Here is a 14,819-nt window from a genome sequence, read left to right on the forward strand (position 1 = left end):
GAGCGCCGATATAACACACCTCATGAACCAGACAGCGACCATGTCGTCCATGCCAATGGAACTCAACCTGCCCCGGGTGGTGCCCGGTGGCCAGCACATCAGTTATTACGTTGCCATCAGCGCGATGCTAGTGGTAGCCTGGCTCTTCCAGTCGCGAAGGCCAAGATTTCCCGACATGCCCTTCTACAAGGCCGCCAAGACGAAGTGGATGTTTGACGCCGAGACGTTGATTCGCGACAGCTATGGCAAGGTATGATGCGTAAGAAGTCCATATCGTTCAATTGCTGACACCAATTCAGTTCCGCGACACTGTATATCAGATTAAAGCGACAGAAGGTCTGCAGGTTCTTGTACCTGCAAGACTCATTGGCGAGTTGAGAAGCTTGCCAGAAGAGGTGTTGAGCGCCACAGAGGCCGTCGACGAGGCCATGTTGAGCAGATATACCAACTTCACCCTCGGCAACCACGCCGACCTACTGTCTACACTTGTGCGGTGCAAGCTGTCGCAGAACTTGGCCAGGCTTGTGCCCCAGCTCAAGAGTGAGCTCGAGTACGTTGTCGCCACTGAGTTTCCGAATTGCAAGGGTAAGTCCGTCAGTCAGATTTTCTGCCTCGCCCAACTGACACGTCCCAGAATGGACACCAGTAAAGTTCCAACCCTTCGCGCTACGAGCCATTGCACGGATCAGTGGTCGGGCATTCGTAGGCCCCGATGTCAACCGACAAGAGCAGTGGATGGATATCAGCATCAACTTTGCCATCCACGTCTTCGTCGCTGTCGTGAAGATGCAGCTCTTCCCGGAGTGGGCCCGACCGATTGCGCAGTATGGAGTTTCGGAGTTGCGGCAGATTCGCAAAGACGTTGACAAGGCTACCGCCATGCTGAAGCCCATCATCGATGAAAGATTAAGGGACCTGGAGATGCCTAGCTTTGAAAAGTCTCCCGACGACTTGATTCAGTGGCTTGTCGAAGCCCTCCCAGAGGATGAGAAGAGAGACGTCAGGTCCCAGGCGCACCTCCAGCTCATCCTCGCAGCTGCGTCGATCCACACCACGAATAACCTGGTGACGGATTGCATCTACGACCTAGCAGCACACCCAGAGGTGCAGGACATGCTGCGCGAAGAAGCTCATCAAGTTCTTGAAGTGGAAGATGGCTGGGCGAGGAAGGAGAGCATGGCGAAGCTGAAGAAGCTCGACAGCTTCATGAAGGAGACCCAGCGGCTCGCCGGTAATATTAGTATGTTCCTCAGCAGGCCCACCAAGCTTTCACCCTCAGGGTAACACCACTAACACGTAACAGCCTCCTTCATCCGAAAGGTCGTCAAGCCCATTGACCTGTCCGACGGCACCCACCTGCCGCCCGGCACAAAGCTCCTGGCTCCGCAGGCCGGCATCTCGCACGACGAGAGATACTTTGAGAACCCAGATACCTTTGACGCGCTGCGCTTCTTCAAATTACGACAGAAGTCCGACGAGGACGCAAACAGGTGGCAGTTCACCAGCATTAGCGATACCAACATGAACTTCGGCGCCGGGAAGCACGCCTGCCCGGGCCGCTTCTTTGCCGGGAACGAGATCAAGATGGTGCTTGCGTACTTTTTGCTCAACTACGACATGAAGCTCAAGGACGGAGAGACGAGGCCGAAGCCGATGGTAATGGTGATGAGCAAGTCGCCTGACCCGAATGCCGAGGTCCTGTTCCGGAGGCGAACGGCTGCGGCGTGAGGCCCGACGTCATGTATGGGTGCCGAGTTGCATTTTACATCTAAAAAAGCATTAAAACCATATTTATCATGAAGCCGGTGGTCGAAAACAGCCACCCGCAAAACCAACAACGAACAGATTACCCCCGTGGAAGCAGACGCGGGTTATAACGCATACATACACATTTATCAAAACCTTACCGGCGTCGGGGCCTGGAGCTCCAGAGGAGTCTTGGATAGGCTTTTAATTGGAGGCTTGCTTTGCCGCCCCGTGGAGGAGATACCAAACCAAACATATGTATATTAGCTACAAAAAAAGACACATAACTATCATCAACGATCATTGCTCTGGGCGGAAAGAAAACAAGGCGGGTGGACATGGACAACATTTAGAAGCGAGCACAGCGATGGCAATAGCGGATGATGGCTGAGGTGTAAACCTTCTTGTCGTTGTGGTATCAGCTAGCATTCGGAGGCGAGGGTCCGGAGTGATCGCATACATGGACAGATCACTACGCAACAATGAAAACAAAAACAGAAGTAAAAGAATTTCAACATATGAAGTCCCGCGAGGATTTAGGCATCGTTAAGCAGCTTGAAGATGCGGGAGCCTGCTAGAGAGAAGAGTCGATCCAAGCGAGTTCCATACTGAAGCGCAAACCCAGCCGAATCAGTCATCAACGGGATAAGCCTTGTTGGCTAAGTGGTATAGCGTCTCACTAGTACCTAGTGACATGAGAAGATCGGCGGTTCGATTCCGCCACGAGGCATTCATTTTGCAATGTGTACCGATTTTTCCGTGTTCAAAATGTTATGCTGTTGTACATTCATTTTGCTTCCATTTTTTGCCGTCTTCAGTGCATCATGGTTGTTGGTCGTGGTTATATTATATGTTTGTGTCTGTGTGTAGCGGGCACCTGGTCCGGCTACCGGTCTCTAAACTAAGACTACGTACCTTACTTAGTTAGCCTTGAGGCCGCGTCGTTTTTAAGGTTATCTGTTAATGCTCTCGGCATGGGGAATCTCGAACTCGGATTTTACCTACCTTATCGAACTCGAATCTCACCCAGCAAAGGGTAAAACCGTTTCTTGTTTCTAATTCATCTATCATTATCCAGTCATTTTTCTACAGATGCGGATACCTCACCTTAGCTTACTTACTTGGCTCCAGTATCTGAAGCAGGGCGTAGCGGCACACACCGAGCAAGGTCAAGCCACTCCCGCCCCTCGTTACCTGCAGGGACTTTTCTCCCCAAGGTTTCCCTCCTTTCGACGACGGCCGACCTGGCTACCCCTTACCATACGGATTGCTCTCATACATGAGCCGAACCGACGCCAGGTTCGATCAAGAGGACCAGTGCCAAAAACAAGACAAGGCAGGACAGGATAGAACAGGCTCTACTCACCCAACCATGCCCTGCAAATCAAGAGAGTACCGAGCAGTCTATCATAGCTCTCCGTAGGGCTGTCTGTGGCCGTCGTAGCGTTTACTCGAGAAAGGCCTGCAGGGCATGCCACGATGTGTCTGCGTTTATACAGCATTCGGGTATTGTCCGTAGGATAGGATGGGCAATGCAGGTTCGTTTAACCGACGCTGACTGCGGGAGGTGACTTGCATACGGGCGCGGCAGCCTGCCTTGCCTTGGCTTAGTAAGGTAAGGTAAGGTTGTGTGCAGCATTCGTCACCCCGTGGGAGCAGGCTGCGACCCTCCTGTCCTCCCCGCCGGGCAATGTAGACACCTAGAAAGATACATACTCACAACTTCCAATCTTGTGTATCCCTGGATATTCCGTGCTTCTGTCTCCTCCGTCGGACCAGCTCCTGTCAGTGACGCATCCGATGACTCCCCCCCAAGAAAAAAAGACCATGACGGCAGCATCAGACGCAGATCCTGCTGCCCTACGTACCACTACTCACGGATAGATGAAATCAAAACCTATAATGTACTTCCTTTTTTTTTTTTTTTTTCTTCGTTTGAAAAGTCCTGGTTACCTAAGACAAGGTCAGCTCAGGGCAATACGGTAGTTTGACGTATGACAGGTATGGTACCTCGTAGGAAACAAAGAGGAATTGGAATTTCCAAAAATCCATGTTTGGAAACAAATTCCAACCGTCATTTTCAGCCCTACAAGTCAAGCTTGATTCGTTCGTCGCTCTGCCGCATTTCCCTAGTAGCTCTTCTGCTACCTATAACCTACCTCACCAACCTACCTACTCGAATTCCAAAATGCTGACTTGAATCCACCGCGCCATCACCTCCAGAATTCCAATCCCGCAAAACCTGAAGCTGACGCCCATCCACGTCCCGAACCTGCGTCATCAACAACCTCCGCGATATGCATGCGCGCATGCATACCATAGAACTTCGAAAATGGTTGCCGCGTATGACAGACAGCCACAACCTTTCCTCCAGCCTTGGGGGACCACGTACTCCGTGTCCGTAGCGGTACGCTCGATAAAACAAAGAACCATCACGTATTATTCCCCCTCACCTCGACCCAGACAAGTCCATCAAAAGGTACTCCATAAGCGGGGTGGGATAGGAAATGGCACGATAGCTACCTAGCTCGCATCATCGGTGTAAATCACATGCGCGGTGCCTGCCCTCCCACCCCATCCAACCCCCCTCCCCCTCTCCTGGGTAGGTTCTCCTCCTCTTCGCGCTTGCTGCTCCGCTCTCCGCATCAGACCCGTTGTAGAACGCAGTGCATCACCCGTCGCGCGATAGTGCCAATGTACCAGGTACATCACCTGTCACATTGACGCCAAATTTCAGCGAGCGACGGGACCGTTCTTCGTCGACATGGCTCGTCCCGAGATGATTAGTGTGGGGTTCGTCTGTCTTTTTTTTCGCTCCCGCGCGCTAGCCTCGAACATGAGGTGGTGCACTAGGTACCTTAGACCGTCGTCAGACATCGGCTGAACGGGCCTGGCCTGGACGATACGAACCAGACAAGACTGAATTGCTCGTTGGTGTCAGGTTTGTCATGGGCAATGGGATGCACCATTAGCAGATAGGCAAAAACCACCCCCGTACGTGTATTCAACTAGAAATAGAACAGCATGCCCCCAAAACAAAATAATCCGGTATTGGTAACCCCTTGAATCTCAATCAGCTCGAAAGATGCCCGCTCGGTTATCTTTACATTCCATCAAAACTGGGTCTTCAAAGGGTATCAGTATGCCGCCCAGACAAAGCAGATCCATCGCTCCAATCCAAAATACAGTCTATCATCCTTTATGCCAGGTCTGTTTCCAAGGCAATAACATGTGGGATCTGGAACCCAAAACAGCAGCATCCCAACTGAAGAAAGCAAACAAACGCGCTCGCTAGGCAAGATCAATAAACTTCAGTCGACCGGCTCGCTTCCTCGGGGTATATGCGACGATTGCCACTCGACCAGTCTTCCGTCGCCGCTCTCGATGGTGCAGAAATGCGCACCTCGCGCTCCGGAGGAAGAGACGTGTGTTCCGGCGAAGCCTCGCGCCCCGGAGACACCATCCCACTCCCTGTAAGCGGGCCAAAAAATTCCTTCGGCGATTTGACAGCACCGTCTCTCCACCAGTGGTACAAAACGTCTTGCTGCCACTTGTGTACGTTGCCAATCCTGAGCCGAAGAGTGTGTATGAACGTTGAATAAAGAAGTTCAACAGCAACTGGCGAAGTACGCAGCTGTTGCAGAAGCCACCGCGTGATAAAATCCGACTTGTCCTCTTCCTTGAATTCGCTAATCAGCCTAGAAATGCCCAGCTCCTTCTGAGCCGCTCGAAGCTGCGGCAGTGTAGCCGGGTCCGCCGCGTTGATCTTCGCAGCGCGCCTCACCTCCTCAATGGCAGTCACCGGCTCCGGCCGCAGTACATGGTCTGGACGAGATAAGAGTTCGGAAAACCGGCCATGGGCCAGGGATCCAGATCTTGGGGGAGTGTTGTCGAGCGCCATGTCTTCGCCAATAGTTGGGTCGAGAGCGTGTGCGATTTCAAAGGACGGGTGCTTCTTCATCGCACCATTTTCTTCGCAAGTCCGCTTCAGCCTGGAAACCTCTTCTGTCAGGCGATCCATGTCCTCCCGCTTCTCGCGCTCCTCTTCCGGGTATTCGTCCATGAATTCGACTTCTTCCGCGCTAGGCTTCATCCCGGTCGATTTCTTAACATCCATGCTGTACGTGTATTGCCTGTGATACAGCAGGAGATCGTCGTACTCTTCTTTGGCGTTGTTCAAGTCCCCGATGGCAGATACAAGGTCTTGCCAAAGCGGATGGGCATCGTCGGAAGGCCCGTGGCGGGAAATACCGGTGAGTTCATATGGTATATCAGGTTGTTCTTCAGATTCGTCATCCTCGGAATCCTCTTCTCGCATCCTTGGCCGGGGTTGTCTCTTGCTACCAGCGGCCAAAAGGCTGAAGAAGCGTGTCTCGGTATTATTGAGGCCTTCCTCTTCTTCATCTAGCGAGACCTCAAGTTCCTCGTAGTCAACTTCGAAGGTGTGGTATTCCGTTCGAAGTGCCTGCATCTCGGCAAATCGTGTCTCCAACGTTTGGTCAGATGTTGCAGATAGACCACGCCGACCCTTGACAAGAATTGGGCGCAACATGTTCATGAAGTTGTTGTCGGCTTCATCCTTTCTGCGACGCAGGTCCCGAAGAACCTTACGCCGGCCAGCCATGTCCTGCTTTAGAAAGTTCACCCGCTGACGGCGATGCTTCATCTGTACCCATAGCTCCTGTACACCGTCGTCCAGGGATGCCATGGACGCCACCGAAGACGCATCAGAATCGACGAGGCTGGGTACGGAGCTCCGTGAGTTCTCAAGCCGAGAGACTTTGTCCGTAATAGAGTCTGTGATATGTTTCCTCTCTCGCTCAAATACCTGACGATCTTGCACAGTGGGCATAAGCGGTGGAAAGACCACGCGATTTTTTTGTTCAAAGTAATCTGCCTCTACTGAGCTTGTGTCGTCGTCTGAGCTAGTGTATTCGTGATGCCATGAGCCTGATGATAGAGACATGGACGGCGAAAGGCTGCGTTGCATCGAAACCTTTGCCAGCCCTCGACCCCTGAAGGCAGCATCGAGGTTTGACGGCGGCGGCGGCGGCGGAGGTGGTGGTGGGTGAAGGAGCATGACGGGAACGGGTGGCCGCGGTCCTCGGGACTGCGGAGGCGGAGGCGGAGGGTGAGGTCGTTTGTGTCCGTGACTGGCCCGATGGGATAGAGGACGCGGTGTATTCGGGCCTGAGAATTGAGAAGCATGGTGTTGTGACGCATCGGGCTTTTGCCATGTAGATGGGGCTGCCATCAAGGGGCCAAGAGAATTTGGTCGTGTCAACGTCGGAGGAGGAGGTGGTGGTGGTGGTGGATATGATCGTGAGAGTGGTGATGGCATGAGCTGAACGCTTTCGGAATAGCTAGCATCAATAGTCGTTGCTTCGGATGGAATGGCATGCTCGTGGCATTCGGCATCCCCTGACAAACTCGTGGCGGAGGTCCGTCGTCTGGGGCTTTCGGTCGTAGCCATGAAGAGAGGCTATGGTGCGTACTGGTTGTGGAATAGTTCCATCGCTTGGTAGGGTTTGATTATGCGACAAAGGGAGAGTTCGTCGTCGACGGTCGCTGGAATGAATTTCGAACGAAGGATGTGACGGCTCGACTTGAGAATGTTGTGGGCGTAGTCGACGCGGCTCGTTCCAGTCACCACCTTCTTCAGGCAAGGTAGTGCTAATTACGGATGCATGCCAGCAGAAGCAGGCCAGCAGGAGAGGCAGCACCAACCTAAACAGCAGCAGTAATGCAACAAACGTGGGAACAAAACGATGGGTGCTGACCGAGACGAGCAACACCGTTGGAAGAGCCCCCTTGAGCCTTTCTCGGTAAGCGGATCCACTTGCCTCCCGTGTGCTAGCCCCCTTTTGCATCTGCTTCCTGTGCCTTTCGTGCCTTCCCAGTCGTTCAGCGGAGACCAACCAGGTACCTATCTGTGCTCTAGGAGGGTACGAGAGTACGTACTGCGGAGCTAGCTGCTGCCGTCCCGACGCTAGTCCCGATATGTGTCAGCACCACAGCTAATGAGCCCGAGCTTCCGTGGGGGGGCTCTTCTCGGCGGTCCACCCAGGCAGTGACAAGGACCACCGCGCACCACTGGCACCACTGGCAGGTGGACACGGGCAGCGCGGGGTCAAGTCGAGCAGTCGTCGCTACTGGTGGGAAGTCATCCCACACCAAAACACAACGGGACGAAGAAGCGCAGCCTGGTTCCATTTGTCTCTTTTCCAATCACTTCGTACCGGTACAGAATTTCAATCAACACGCGAGCCAACCGCCGCCGGCCAGCAACCTCTTCGGGCCTTCATACAGCCAGGGGTGGCGTCTCTTGGGTTGCACACCATACAATGAACAGAACGGAGACCAGGGTGTGCAAGCGGGTGCCATCTGTGAGACCACCTCGCGGGACTGGAAGAGGAGAAGGCGAGCCTTTGGGGCCGCCGTTGTTTCTTGTCCACTTTGCTCCACGTACCTACGGTGGGAAATCCTCGATGGATAATGAAGTGCATTCATTCGGCTTATCGACCCCGGGTCCATAGACCATACTGTGGCAGTCACTTGGGAGGGTAAACTCGGGAAGAAAAGGCAACCGTGCCGTGTCACACCCTCTTCTCGTCGTTCTCCGTCTTCCGTTTCCTGTCTCACGCTCTCCCGTTGACCGATCTTCTTCCTCACACTCTTCCTCTCAGCCTGGCACCGACCTTCCACCTCAGTACATCCCTTTAGGATTCGAAGTCTCCTGCAAGACGATGCAGGCTCTGTGAAGGCTCATACCCCCCTTCCTGCAAGAGTACTGTCGCTTTTGCGCCAGTCATATCTCGCAAGATACGTCACGCGTTGCCGCGCAGCTACTTCAACCAATTAAGCGGGCACTCCTTTTATCCTGTCGTGGCCCCGAGGCCTCGAGGCCCGGCTTGCCTGTCGAGGTCCGCTTGTCTGTTGTCTCTTTCTTCTTGAGCCTCAAGCTTACACTATCACCAAGACTCGGTCTCCGTCCCCGAACCCGGTCTTGCGCGGAGGCCCACCCATGATCGGCGCCGAAGTTCGAACCTCTCCAAGTGTCGACACAAAATGCAATCATGCACAAGTCGAGCAGGTCAAGCAAACACAAGTCGAAGAGCGGAGGCGGCAGAGGTGGGAGTACATGGAGTGCGTGGAGTGATTGGCAGTGGAATCCAGACTACCAGAAGAACTACAGGTACCGCATGAACAGCAATGGTGAGTCATGAATCGACGTGCTATTGCGAATGCAGCTGACGTCTAAAGGCGAATACGACTATGAGTGGCAGGATATTGCGATGCCGGCGCCGGCGCCGCAAGACGATTTCACTCCCCGAGCAGTAGACGAACTCACGGAAACCATGGACAACCTCGATCTGCCGCCTACCACCGAACACAGTTATGGCTATGAGGGACAGGATATCGAGCATAATGGTGAGTTGTGTGACAGCATCGCATAGCTGGGACTAACCCTGCTGCAGATCCATCCTACATGTATGAACCTTCGGCGACATCCCAAGGCAGCTCAGGTAGATCTAGGAAGGGAAAAGAGACAGCCTACGCCCCAGATCCACCCGCTGAACGAAGTCCTTCACCTGAAGACCCTCCCCCGCCGCCATTAGATCCTTTCTGGGGCGCAAAGGGTGGCACCACTGGGCTACAGGATGAAGAATGTAAGCGAGGTTGATCTTGTGAAAAACTGTGCAGCTAACAAATCCAAAGTAGCTCCTCCGCAAGCTGGGGCAGAAAGCCTATATCACGAGTCTGAGGGATATGGGACAGCTCATGATCCAATTACGGCTACATACAGTCAAGGTGAGGCACTCGGCTTAGGGATCTGAACCATGCTGATGTCGGCAGACTCTGGATACGCAACGGCGGACCTAGATGACTATGATCCGGTAGTGGAAGAGGCTATGTCGAACCGCAACGAGATGTATGGGACTTCCGGTCACGGCGGGTCATCGACGGATCCCGCATATGGTACAGGTAAGGAACAGGCATAGTCCTCAGTGCCATCCCCATGGCTGATTACCCAGACAGCTTATCCAGCGTACGAGGAGGACGACGGTACGGCAACACCAAAGGGCCGCCAAAGCCCTACACCATCCTTTGACATAAGCGGCACTCATGGGTCTGCTGAAGATCTTGACCCTCGTGAGTGGACATATGCATCTATACCTCGATTCACTGACTCTGACAATTTGGAGGTTACGTCGTTGAACCGTCACACAAATTCCGGCCCGGATCGGTAGGTTACTTTACACAGTTATGATTTCACTTGACTAAGTGTGATAGGTCTTCAAGGTTCTATGGTCGGAGCCATCCGGCTCTCACGCCGCAGGGAATTCGACGATATCCGAAAAGCAGCAGATTCAAGACCAGTTTGGAGGGTCTGTATTTATCGGTTTCAGGCGCTTCATTGTCATTGCGAATGACGAAGGGCACTGCACCTGCGTGTAAGTCAGCCTAATTTATCATGTGGAAGTTTTCGCTGACAGATCAGGCCAATCCTCACGTATCAAGGCAAAGCTTGCAACAAGAGGGGCGTAAAGGCCCACAAGCACGGCATGATCTACAGCCACAAGCCCCATCGACCGCTTCGCGATGAGCCAAAGCTTGGATTCCCACCAGTCCGGGCCAAGATCACGATAGAGGGAGAAAAGCTCGCCAAAGAATCGCGCGTGAATTACTCCAAACTTGTCACGGTTGAACACAATGTCAAGGTCTTCTTCATCGGCTACATCAGCCCGGACGACTTTGAAGACGTCGAATATGCCGTCGATGACTGCTGGGAGAAGAAGACCCGAGCGAAGAAGAAGTCAAGAAAATAAGCAGACGCCTTTATCTGCAAACATGTTTGCGTCTCTGTCACAACTTGTGATGGCAGCACATTTTAACAAATTATACGTTTTGGGAGGAGCTAGGCCTACCTGGGCTCCTCTATCACGATGAGACGACAGTCTATTTTGCCGACAACCCGGCTCATTTACTACGCTATTATTGCGGAAGCTATGATATGATGATTCACATGTTGTCAAACATTTACTTGGATTTATCTGGCATAAGATTGTTATTCACAGGGAGTTGGCAGCATTAGCAGCATTGATGCAAGCTCAAACAACAGTGGAGAGCATGGGAACAGGCCATGGTCAGATTGCATTACTAGAGTCTCTTTTTTCTCTCATCTCGCGTGGATATCTCGTCAACACGATCACGACTCTCATCTATGTGCTATTTATTCCTCAACATTGATTTACCAACCCTACTTGCTCAGCCTATGCTTGTGAAGTACCCTGCATATGAATTGTGATGGGGCTGCGCCGCAAACCCAGGACGCTGGGTCCTAGAACAATGCAGCCGTACCTTACATGGAATTTACAATTCCTGTCTGGTGTTTTTGCACTTTTGCCCCTAGGATTCCAAGAACCCCAAGGACCCCAAGGCAGCGAAAATGCAAAATGCTGTGCATCAGTAATCGGCCCCGACCCCACGCTTTTTCCCGGTGTGGGCCCGGTGTCTGGGAAACTGGAGCTAGCGGGACAGCCGAGGCTCGGTATCTTCTCCCCCGCAAACGTCACCGCCCGGGGTAAGGTCGGTTCTAAACTCTGGGGAAGACACGAATTGATTAATTAGCTGTACGGATTTCCAATCCCGGGCCCCCTTTTTACCTTCTTCATCCCCCATACTCTTCATTTTATTCCGATCTTCCGACCTTCTGTCCTTCTAAACTTGCTCTTCTTCATTAGAAACCTTTGAAACAATCAATTGAATCACAGGAACCCCGGAGAAATCATCAGCAATGGCCGAAGCACAGCTCCACGACTTTCCCTCCCTCTTCTCCCTCAAGGGCAAGGTCGCCGTCGTCACCGGCGGCTCTCGCGGTCTTGGTCTGCACGCCGCCTCAGCGTACGTTCAATCTCTCCTTCTCTTCTCTTGCGTGTGCTCTTTAATCCGTACAAGATCATGGTGAAAAGAAACCCTTGACTGACGATGGAAAAAAAACAACAGCTTCCTCCAAGCCGGTGCCTCCAAAGTCTTCATCTCCTCCCGCAAGGGCAAAGCCTGCGAAGAGGCATGCAAGGCCCTCAACGCCCTGCCCAACCTCCAGCCCGGCGCCGTCGCGATCCCGGTCCCCGCGGACGCGGCGTCCATCAAGGGCGTGGAGCACCTCGTCGCCGAGGTCAGGAAGCACGCCGACCGCGTCGATATCCTGTTCGCCAACGCGGGCGCCACCTGGGGCGAGGCGTTCGACACCCACCCGGACGAGGCGTTTGCCAAGGTGATGGATTTGAACGTCAAGGGCGTGTTCAACACCATTCGGCTGTTTACCCCGCTGCTCGAGAAGAGCGTGGCTGCGAACAAGAGCGCTGGCGGCGAGCCGGCAAAGGTTATCATCACGGCGTCTGTTGCGGGCTTGGGGGTCGGTACGCTGGGCAAGCAGGGCACGTATGGGTACAGCGCCAGCAAGGCCGCCGTGTTGCACCTCGGTCGCAACTTGGCGCTGGAGCTTGCTCCCAGAGGGATTACTGTGAATTCCATTGCCCCCGGCTTCTTCCCGAGTAAGATGTCCAACGGGTTGCTGGAGATTGGCGGCGGCGCGGATAAGATTGGCAAGGGGAACCCGATGGGTCGGCTGGGACGGCCGGAGGATATCGCGGGCGCGGTGGTGTACCTTGCTAGCCGCGCGGGTTCGCATGTTAACGGGGAGGTCATTGCTATTGATGGCGGGTCGTTGTGGCAGAGGGGGGAGTTGAACGTTCCTCCTAGTAAGTTGTAAGGAAGCTTCTGAGTAGGCTGTGTAGATGGTGTGTTGCTCTTTTGAACAAGAATATGTAATTGCCTCCCATCAGGGTTCACTTTGCCTTTGCCTCGAGTCTATCATGCTACCGTGATGCAGTTGACTTGCACTGCTGACCCCTTACATCCCGTCAATATGTACAGATTGGTAACAGAGCCAAGAAATCAGAAGATCGAGAGAGTTCAAGACAGCAAAAAAAAAAAAAAGTCTACAACGGCTTCCGCGCCACCCAAAAACTCGCTCGGTACGTGGTATGCAACATACTCTCCCCATCATGGATATACGGCGCCGCAATCCCCGTCTCCCTCCTCTCCACCACGAAACCCACCTTCTCGACCAACGCCATGACCTCGTCATCGCTCAACTCGAAGCTCCCCGGATCCGCAATACCCGACGAGTTACTCGCGTCGTGGTCGCCGTCACCGTCGGTATCGCGCCCGTGGTTCCCGGGGGCGTTGTTCTCAAAGTGCCACAGCAGGGGCCCGAAATTGATGAGGAGACCGCCGGGGCGGAGGGCGTGGTGGATCGTCTCGAGGTAGCGGACGAGGTTGGGCGCCGTGTCGAGGAAGAAGACGGTCGCGACGGCGTCGTAGGCCGAGGCGTGCTCGGCGTCGGAGTAGAGGCAGAGGAAGTCTGCGGCGCACATTGACATGCTGCCGATTCCTGCACCTCCCGGTTCAGAAGACTGCTGCTGCTGCTGCTGCTGCTGCACCCGCGCGAGTTCCGTCGCCGGGTGGATGTCGGGTACGGCGCAGCTCCGGAGGTGGTTCTCGCGCGTGCGGTGGTTGGAGAAGGAGTGGACCCAGGGGTAGATTTTATGTTGGCCTGCTTGTTTCGTGCAGTTTAGGATGTAGGAGGAGGCGAGGAGCTGGTGGTAGGAGATCTCGTTGCCCTCTGCGTCGTGGCCGTCGAGACAGAGATCGAAGACGAGGCGGCCCAGTCCCGCGCCGGGGACGAGGACTTTCAGGGGTTCCGCGGCAGCGACGTTGGCGTCTGTCGTCGTGGCAGAAGACGACTGTCGGGCCTTGCGCTCGCGATCGAGGGCTCCAAGGACAGGACCGTAGCATGTGCTGCGCTCCTCCGCGCCCTCTGCGGACCAGTCGCGGTAGAATTGGCGGAGGGTGCTGCGCGCCTTGTCGGTGTCGCCGTGCTTTGCGACGCCGACCCAGTTGTCCGGCAGTTTGGGTTCCTCTGTCGAGTTCTCGTCTACGAGGTGGAAGGAGCGCAGGCCGTTGTGGGCGATGGCGCGGGCGAGCTCGGCGTTGGACTCGATGGCGTCGTCGGTGCGCTCGAGGGTGTCGAGGAAGTTGAAGGGCGGAGCCGCGAGCATCTGCCAGTGCGCCTGGGGCAGGGCGTAGAAGGATTGGCGGCGGAGGTGGGTTACGTTGAAGTGTGCCACTTTTGCGTATTGGCTGTAGGATGGTTAGTGAGTTGAAAGGATTGAGGTCGTGATGGTGGTGAGGAAGATGAGAATAAGAGTGAGGGTGAGTTCCGTTCGTTTGGCACGTCAGGGTGAAGAATCTCTTCCGCCTTGCGGGACTCACCCGTGATATAGCAGTGGTCCCCTCATCCAATTGCAGAACAGGAAGAGAAACTAGAGCATAAACCACTCACAGAAATGAGTCGAGGGCACAGAAAATGACCCTCGTCTCCTCCGGATCGTCAACCGTGTTCTCCATGCCGCTCCATTGCTCGTCGTCCGCCATGGCTGGCTGGTCTGGCTTTCCTTCCCCCTATTTCCTTCCCCCTCAGATTTCTGCGCGTAATTCTTGCGCCAAAAGAAACGGCGTTAAAATTCCCCAAATTGCACACACCAAGATTCGAACGCCGGTGAGATTTCTGAGTTTTCCCGCGTTTGGTGTGCTCGATAGTGACGATGGTGTTGCGCAAAGTGCCTCTGACGAGGGGCACCGATTCCGAACCACCCCTGCTCACAATCGCCAGAACACTCTCAACAAACTTGAACAGTGATCGAAAATTGCTTGGCGAATGATATACTTTCCGCGTTGGTACGAGTGAAGCAATTGGTCCACTCCAGACTACCGGAATCGTTCGAGAGGCAAACAGGAGCGCGAGCGGAAAGGGAGGTTGAAGAAAAAAAAAGCAACCCGTCAATACCCCGCGGCGTCGTTCCTCCCAACCACCCCGCCGAAAAAAAGGGTCCCCGCCCCTCCCCCTCCACGCCCCGACAGCGGCCGGCGGCTGCCGCGATCGCTCGGGCCTGTAAGGATCCAATGGGTTACCGGCACCAACTCATCGTTCAGGTTGTGCAGCA

The 14,819-nt window shown here is 54.2% G+C and overlaps 5 protein-coding genes across 5 annotated transcripts; 3 read left to right on the forward strand and 2 right to left on the reverse strand.

Moving 5' to 3' along the window:
* Positions 1–40: 40 nt before the first annotated feature.
* On the forward strand, positions 41–1,728 carry CABS01_01165 (cytochrome P450; the record flags this gene model as incomplete). The annotated part of the gene is made up of 4 exons (XM_060534545.1): positions 41–250; positions 300–585; positions 635–1,240; positions 1,304–1,728. The coding sequence occupies 4 exons, from the start codon at positions 41–43 to the stop codon at positions 1,726–1,728; spliced, it is 1,527 nt and encodes a 508-aa protein (XP_060401623.1).
* A 3,319-nt stretch (positions 1,729–5,047) lies between these two features.
* CABS01_01166 (uncharacterized protein) lies at positions 5,048–7,219 on the reverse strand (the record flags this gene model as incomplete). The annotated part of the gene is made up of 1 exon (XM_060534546.1): positions 5,048–7,219. The coding sequence occupies one exon, from the start codon at positions 7,217–7,219 to the stop codon at positions 5,048–5,050; it is 2,172 nt and encodes a 723-aa protein (XP_060401624.1).
* A 1,603-nt stretch (positions 7,220–8,822) lies between these two features.
* Positions 8,823–10,577, forward strand: CABS01_01167 (uncharacterized protein; the record flags this gene model as incomplete). The annotated part of the gene is made up of 9 exons (XM_060534547.1): positions 8,823–8,961; positions 9,010–9,177; positions 9,225–9,416; positions 9,469–9,558; positions 9,604–9,732; positions 9,787–9,900; positions 9,954–9,994; positions 10,042–10,202; positions 10,250–10,577. The coding sequence occupies 9 exons, from the start codon at positions 8,823–8,825 to the stop codon at positions 10,575–10,577; spliced, it is 1,362 nt and encodes a 453-aa protein (XP_060401625.1).
* A 968-nt stretch (positions 10,578–11,545) lies between these two features.
* CABS01_01168 (short chain dehydrogenase) lies at positions 11,546–12,523 on the forward strand (the record flags this gene model as incomplete). The annotated part of the gene is made up of 2 exons (XM_060534548.1): positions 11,546–11,652; positions 11,755–12,523. The coding sequence occupies 2 exons, from the start codon at positions 11,546–11,548 to the stop codon at positions 12,521–12,523; spliced, it is 876 nt and encodes a 291-aa protein (XP_060401626.1).
* A 229-nt stretch (positions 12,524–12,752) lies between these two features.
* Positions 12,753–14,250, reverse strand: CABS01_01169 (uncharacterized protein; the record flags this gene model as incomplete). Its single annotated transcript, XM_060534549.1, has 2 exons — positions 12,753–13,956; positions 14,159–14,250. 2 exons carry the CDS (start codon positions 14,248–14,250, stop codon positions 12,753–12,755), a joined length of 1,296 nt encoding a protein of 431 aa, XP_060401627.1.
* Between the last annotated feature and the right edge of the window lie 569 nt (positions 14,251–14,819).

The sequence above is a fragment of the Colletotrichum abscissum genome (genome assembly GCF_030869225.1).
Source record: "Colletotrichum abscissum strain IMI 504890 chromosome Unknown Scaffold_2.1, whole genome shotgun sequence".
NCBI classification, from domain to species: Eukaryota; Fungi; Ascomycota; class Sordariomycetes; order Glomerellales; family Glomerellaceae; genus Colletotrichum; species Colletotrichum abscissum.